At 41.5% G+C, this 7204-nt stretch overlaps 1 protein-coding gene across 2 annotated transcripts; it reads left to right on the plus strand.

Annotated features, from left to right (window-relative positions):
• Positions 1-447: 447 nt before the first annotated feature.
• On the plus strand, positions 448-6451 carry LOC100286059 (uncharacterized). 2 transcript variants are annotated; one of them, XR_564987.4, is made up of 10 exons: positions 448-894; positions 1593-1873; positions 2948-3058; positions 3442-3515; positions 4256-4332; positions 4517-4618; positions 4700-5320; positions 5434-5572; positions 5720-5945; positions 6046-6451. XR_564987.4 is itself a non-coding variant. In NM_001158947.2 (10 exons), exons 1-10 carry the CDS (start codon positions 718-720, stop codon positions 6178-6180), a joined length of 1785 nt encoding a protein of 594 aa, NP_001152419.2. In that variant the 5' UTR covers positions 533-717; the 3' UTR covers positions 6181-6413. The 2 variants fall into 2 exon arrangements, 1 of the variants encoding a protein (NP_001152419.2); NM_001158947.2 differs by having other exon boundaries at positions 533-894; positions 5878-5945; positions 6046-6413.
• Positions 6452-7204: the final 753 nt, after the last annotated feature.

Below are 7204 nucleotides of genomic sequence, written 5' to 3' on the forward strand. Positions count from 1 at the left end.
ATTATAAATGCCTTGCCATCGTAGAATACCTTATTAAATTTTAAAGAAAGAGCAAAGTATAAATAAATATATACTATTTATGTCTTAGTTTCCACATAAAAACATTTGATTTCTTCCGCAACAACGCTCGGGTAATTTTGCTAGTTTGATTTAAAGAGGGAAAAATAGACTATGATATTGTTAGGGAGGTAAAATAGATTTCTTTCTTTACGAGAGGATAAGATCATAAGAGGCGTATGTACAGTATAGGGCCTAAAATGTGTTGGCGGCCCACCAGATTCAGCCTCGCCAGAACCCAAGACGCCGAACACGAAACCGAGAGCCCGCCAAGCCAGTCTGTCCTCGGTCTGCGACTGCGAGTGCGCGCACGCAGAAACGGCCCGGGCAACAGGGAGCCCAACTCGAACGCCGAAACCGGCACGAGCTCCCACGCGCTACGGGACCCACGCGTCAGAGACAAGCGTCACAAGCCTCCGCCACCACACCACAAATCGCATCGAACTCTACGGGCCCAGGCGCCCAGCGTTCATTCATCGCCTTCACCGCCACACGCTGCCACGCGCCATATATAACCAGCCGTTCCCTCCTCTCATGCTCCCCTTTCCAAATCCGTCTCCGCCCTCACGCACGCGGCCCAACTAGCCTAACAAACCCTAGCTAGATTTAGAAAAAAAATTTGTCCCCAATCCGAACCGACGAGGAGCTCGCCGCCGTGAGATGTCCGAGTACGACGAGCGCTACCAGGGCAACGGCGACATGCCCGCAGCCGAAGGCGGCTATCCGCAGGCCGAGTACGCCGCCGCCGCCGCGCCTGCCGCCGGGGGTTCGCCGCCCGCAGACAGCAAGCCCTCCGGGTTCTCCGACCACGCCGACGGCCGCTCCTCCCAGCACCAGGTTCGTACGCTTGCCCTCGATCCGATGCCCTGATGCGTGGGTGACGTGATCTGTGGGAGTCCGAGTTGGATGTGGGCTCTGGGGGGATAGATCCGATGTGTCTTTGTCCTGCCGTAGGCCCGTAGCGGCGTTATGGTTGCGATGTCTAGTGGGTGCAGCGTTTATTGTTGTTAGCCTTTGATTTTTCCTGGTGATTTGTTTCCTCACAAATATAAAAGTAAAAGCTGGGTGGTGAAGTGATATTTCTGTACTAATTGCGGGATAAGCCTTGTCGGTCTATATAGCGAGTTACATGCCCAATGCTCATGACAAGATTTTTTTTGTTTCTGTGTGTTGAGATTACCTATACAAGTATACAACTTTTACACTGCTTATTGTAATTTTATACCATCTTATTCTGCAATCTATGTACAAGTTTTGTAGTTATTGTTGTGCAGATTAGCATACAAGTAAGCGACATGTTGGCACTTGATTGCCGGCTGGTTAAGACTTATTTTGATTAAGCGTTAGGTGCATTTTCTTTTGACCTACAGTTGGATTAGTTTTTGCTGTTTGTAGACTGATGGTGCCGTGTCAATCTCTGCCAACCTCTGTACTGTACCTGCTTACTACCATGGTTTACAGTTGTGGTTTTTGCTGATTGTGTTCATAATTACAGTCGTCTGACTTGTTGAATTGAATTATTTATTTTTCTCTAGCACGAGACACAATCACATGACAGTGGTTCCTCGAAATCTCGAGAAAGGGACCGAGAACGCGATAAGGGCAAGGATAGGGAGCGTGACAGGGATCGTGGCCGAGAAAAGGGGAGGGACCGAGACAGGGATAAGGATCGTGAAAGAAGTGACAGAGATCGCGATCGCCACCACAGGGACCATCGAGAGCGCAGCGAGAAAAGGGAACACCGTGATCGTTCTGATGATCGTGACCGTCACCGTGATGGTCGTGACCGCCACCGTGATGATCGTGATTCTGAGAGGTACTGGGTTGTATAGTTTTCTTTTGCATATTCTTCTGTTAATGGGACCCATTCAAGATATTCAGAAAAATCGTGAGAACATATTATTTGAATGCTCTCTAGTTGTCTGATAAATACTTTCTGAGTTTCACAAGCAAGAGCTCCAGCTCAAAGAAAAAGACAGATTTCTTGGAGCTATATATCTGTAGCTCCAAGAAATCTTGATCTGGAGCTGGTGTATTCTGAGATAATTTAGTTGAACCATTTTGTTTATATGTAGTTTATTATGGGCATTTATATATTTCTTCAACTTGTTGTTTTAGTCTGCAAACTACATGTTCAACCTGAATCTTGTAGTTAGATCTGTGCCAAAATCTACTGTCCAAGTGTCCATTAGTGGTATTCCTTCCTTTATATTACTAAGCTACCTATTTTTTTTGAAAATAACTATTAGTAAATATAACTCTTTGTGATTCAATAGTTATGCGCTACTTGAGGTGTTTATTAGTGACTTTGTGTTGTATTTGTTGGCTCTTATCTGAGCATTCCAAAACATGAATTGTATTCTGATGCTGTCTTGGTGGTTTACTTCTGCTAATTTCAAGGGATTCTGGAAAATGGTGCAATATGTTATTTACCTGTCTAATCTAGGTTTATAAGTATATATATATTTTTAAAATGCAGTGATTTTCAAAAATCCTGTGATATGCTAATGCACTATTGGTATTTCCATGGCACCTAATGTAATTAAAAGCTCTTAGTCACTGGAACACTTCTTTTTCTTGTCACCTACTGCTTGAGTATTTTTTATTGGCTTTCTGATTTGTCTCTTAACTGAGATAACCGAACAATATAGTATATAGATAACTTTTAGCTAATCGTTTCACTTTCTTTAGTCTGCTTTGTTTTTAAAACTGCAAAGACTATGTGGCAAGCTATGATTTCAATGTGTTCTATATTGTGATGCCAAAAATATGAAGTTGAAAATAATATATTTAAAGGAAATGAGACATGTGCCTTGATATTATATATCTATTAAAAAAAGTCTATATCGCCTTTTGTGAAGATATGGTGCTGTATTCTTTGCTAATGTAGGAGAAGAGATCGTGACAGAGATGGTCATCGTAGGCATCGCTCCCGCTCCCCTTCTAAGAGTCGTGACCGTGACCGCAGATCTAGATCTCGTTCACGCTCTCGATCAAAGAGGTGCATTATATATACTTGTTTAAAGTTCATTCTTTTGTTGCTGACCCCACTTTTGGTTTACCCTGACCCAGTGAATATACAAGTCTTGTGATTTGATATCTTTAATGAAATGCATTTTTCATCACTAGTTATTATCTCCATTGTTTTACATCTCGGGAAACTGACTCTACAACGATTATTTTTCAATTGCTATATATGTTTATTTGTTGGATCGAAATTCAGGCATGTATAAATGATGCATTATATTACTGATGTTGTTCTTTCTGGGCACGGTTTATTCATTTCAAAAGAATGGTTGTCCTTTTGTCTTATTGTACTATCTGTCAGCTGTGCTCCTGTGTTCTATTGTTTATCTACTTGCTAACTTCTGTTCTCTTGAACAGCAAGCGCGTGAGTGGTTTTGACCAAGCACCTCCACAACATGCACTTCCTATTGTTGCTGCTGGTGCTATCCCTGGTATGATGGAAATATCATAATTCTTTGCACGTATTTATTTATCCATAATTGGAATTACTCATCAATGAACTTGCTGATCAGGTATTGTGCCTACATGTAATAAAAATGAGATGAGATTTAATGTTCATTAAGCTTTATATAGCAGTGTTATCATAAGTTTTATATAGCAGTGTTATCATATATACTAGTGAGTCTGATGATGTATTGAACTTTATTATTATTCCTTAAAGATTCTTTAGTAAGGTTGACATTAGGCAACTTGGCTCTAATCTGAATTGTCCACAGTTATCCTTGTTATAGGAATCAGATCTATTCTGCATAGAAGACCTGTGTATTTCCATTTTTATTAAGCATGATGACTGAATCTGAGTAAAAATTTTCTTGTTTGTTCTTCTTGGTGTTTGTTTTTTTGTCGTGTATGTATATGGGTTAGAAGGCAACCTTGGCGCACTTTGTCACCTGCTGCCAATGGATTGAGCTGACTGCTGTAGCTTTGATGTACGAGGACACTATCTGGTTTGGTATCTTGTTCGTCTTCATATCAGCATGTGTTATATTTTCGTTAGTTTCATAGTTTGATTTCCTTGAAACAATATGCTACAGCTGATATGGAGTTTTAAGAAAAAAAGTTTTATATGTAGGCTTTTTAGCAATGGTGGTTTTCTATTATTTTGTTCTATAATATCTTTTGCTAAGCAATTTTCATCATTTTCATAAATTATTCTGTTGATGTATTGTAGGTCAGCTTCCTGGTATCACTGCTCCTATTCCCGGGGTTGGGGTGCTTCCGAACTTGTATAATTTGGCTGCAGGACAGGTAATCCATGTGTTTCTTTTTTGGATTGTTTAATTTGAGCTCAACTATGTTTGGTCATTCTGTCGTGATCTGGAGTCCAAATTTGATAATGAACTGTCCTTGTTTCTTGGACACAGTCCCACAGTTGTATCTTCTATTATTTGATTATGTTTGTTGGTTTCTAATTTTGCTTGCCTTGCATCAGTTCAACCCCCTTGTTATTCAGCCACAAGCCATGACACAACAGGCTACCCGGCATGCTCGGCGTGTCTATGTGGGTGGACTTCCTCCAACAGCTAATGAGCAGGTAATTACTTGGATAGCTTAATTTCTCCTCATTTGTTCCTATTTGATCATCTATATCTTACCAATTCATTATTTCATACAGACCGTTGCCATATTCTTCAATGGAGTTATGGCTGCTATTGGAGGAAACACAGCTGGTCCAGGTGATGCTGTTCTTAATGTCTATATAAACCATGACAAGAAATTTGCTTTTGTGGAGATGAGATCTGTGGAGGAAGCAAGCAATGCAATGGCTTTAGATGGCATAATGTTTGAGGGAGCACCAGTGAAGGTTAGAAGACCAACGGACTATAATCCTTCCCTAGCAGCTGCTCTTGGCCCGAGCCAGCCAAATCCAAATCTCAATCTTGCTGCTGTTGGCTTAACACCTGGCTCTGCTGGAGGATTAGAAGGTCCAGACCGGATCTTTGTAGGTGGTCTACCATATTATTTCACTGAGGCTCAAGTGCGGGAGTTGCTCGAGTCCTTCGGACCTCTGCGTGGATTCGATCTTGTGAAGGATAGAGAAACTGGTAACTCGAAGGGATATGCCTTCTGTGTTTACCAGGATCTTAATGTCACCGACATTGCCTGTGCTGCCCTTAATGGCATCAAGATGGGGGACAAGACTCTTACTGTTAGGAGGGCAAACCAAGGAGCTTCTCAGCCTAGGCCAGAGCAAGAGAGCATCCTGCTGCAGGCACAGCAGCAGGTGCAAATGCAGGTACAAGGCAGTAGTTTTAGACTGATTTTAGTAGAATAAAGAGACATGTTCTATATGATGACAATGTCTATCTATATTATTGCTTTAATTCTGACTGAAATCTTTGTGAATAGAAACTCGTATACCAAGTCGGAGGTGCCCTGCCGACAAAAGTTGTCTGCCTGACACAGGTAGTGACAGCAGATGAACTGAGAGACGATGAGGAATACAATGACATTGTGGAGGACATGAGGGAAGAAGGACGCAAATATGGTAAACCGCACGAGGCCCATCGAGTTCTCTTATACCTTCTTTGTTTTAAAAGCTCTTACATTCAGCTGTTATGATTATGATTGCCTACCCTCAGTTACTGAATTGGTTTCCTTTTGTGTTTTTGTCTTTTGTGTGTCTTTTTTGTAGTCCCACATAATGCCATTGCAGAGTGTTTTATAGTCCGACCCTATGCAATATTGGCAATCGGGCTTTAACCCACAGAAGACACTATTCTTTTGAGTTTGATTAATCATTATATCATTAGCCTCTTGCCTATATATCTCTACTCACTAACACTTGGACAGGTAACTTGGTGAAAGTTGTAATTCCACGACCTGACCCCAGCGATGCTCCAGTTGCTGGTGTTGGAAAGGTGAGTTTTCATTCTCCTTCCTTTGACATTTTATTCTAACAGCATTTGGGTAATGCTGACACATAATGTGTCTGATGCATGTGATGTTGCTGCACTGCAGGTGTTTTTGGAATATGCAGATGTCGAGGGCTCGACCAAAGCAAAGACGGGGATGCATGGGCGGAAATTTGGCGGGAACCAGGTGGTGGCCGTGTTCTATCCCGAGGACAAGTTCGCTGCTGAGCAGTATGACTGAAAGTTGTAGAACCTGTTCTAGAGTTGCAACACACAATGTGTGTGTTTTTTTTAAAATCTTTGAGGGTACCGTTTTCTCTTGAATTTGAATCTTATCTAGTTATAAGTTTGGTGCAGGACCAGTCGATAAGCGATAAGTTTGTGCAGGACCATTAGGCTTTGTTTGGGTAATTAGTATTGATCCCAATCCAAATCTATATATGTTAATGCCTTGTTCAGTTATTCTTATTCCATATGGATTGGAGTGTATCGGAATGAGTTTTGACTTGCTATAGATTTAAACAAACTCAATATCATCCATTCCACATGGATTGACGAAGAAATGAACAAGCCCTAAGGCCTTGTTCGGTTATTGATATTACATGTGTATTGGAGTGTATTGGGTGGAATTGAGATGAATTTTGACTTGTTATAGATTTAAACCGGCTCAATCCCACCCAATACATGTAGATTATCACCAAAACGAACAAGCCCTAAGGTGGATTGGGGTCAATACTAGAGTACCCAAACTAGGCCTTAGTTGGAGGGTTTGTACTTGCTACTAGGGCAGCTAAGATGAATTCATTCGCTGTTTGTTCTGGGTCCATTGTTTGCTCAAATTAACAGGTGTTGTTATGGTGCTGGAGATGGAAAGACATGAGGGGACGTATGGCTCCTAGTTTAGAATGTGCTGCTGCTGCCGTGGAAATATGGAATATCCGTACGATAGCTTGAGTATGCTGGTTTGGGTTTGCTTCGAAAGTGTCTACATTCCTCCTGAGTGTGGCTTCTTGCCCAGTGAATGATGTGATCTTTTATGTCGATTTTGCAGTGTGCAATGTCGTCATTATTATATAGAATTCTTTCATTTTCCAGGAGCTGGTTCGTCTAAATAATCAAAGTGTATTGTTTGTCTCACTGATACTGACCCAAAATCACTCATCCCTAGGACTCTATGTACAAAAATATAGTTAAAAATCACGCTGCTGGTTAGGCAAGTCGCTGTCTCACTGACGCTGACACAAAAATGCTCATCCTTAACAGAT

Source organism: Zea mays, chromosome 4 (assembly GCF_902167145.1).
Source record: "Zea mays cultivar B73 chromosome 4, Zm-B73-REFERENCE-NAM-5.0, whole genome shotgun sequence".
Taxonomy (NCBI): domain Eukaryota; kingdom Viridiplantae; phylum Streptophyta; class Magnoliopsida; order Poales; family Poaceae; genus Zea; species Zea mays.

Bases quoted from the DNA above. Each gene is read 5' to 3' on its own strand.
- LOC100286059 (NM_001158947.2), top strand. From the start codon at position 718: ATGTCCGAGTACGACGAGCGCTACCAGGGCAACGGCGACATGCCCGCA. The intron at 4,333-4,516 runs GTAATCCATGTG...GCCTTGCATCAG, and splicing joins ATAATTTGGCTGCAGGACAG to TTCAACCCCCTTGTTATTCA. The intron at 5,946-6,045 runs GTGAGTTTTCAT...GCTGCACTGCAG, and splicing joins CAGTTGCTGGTGTTGGAAAG to GTGTTTTTGGAATATGCAGA.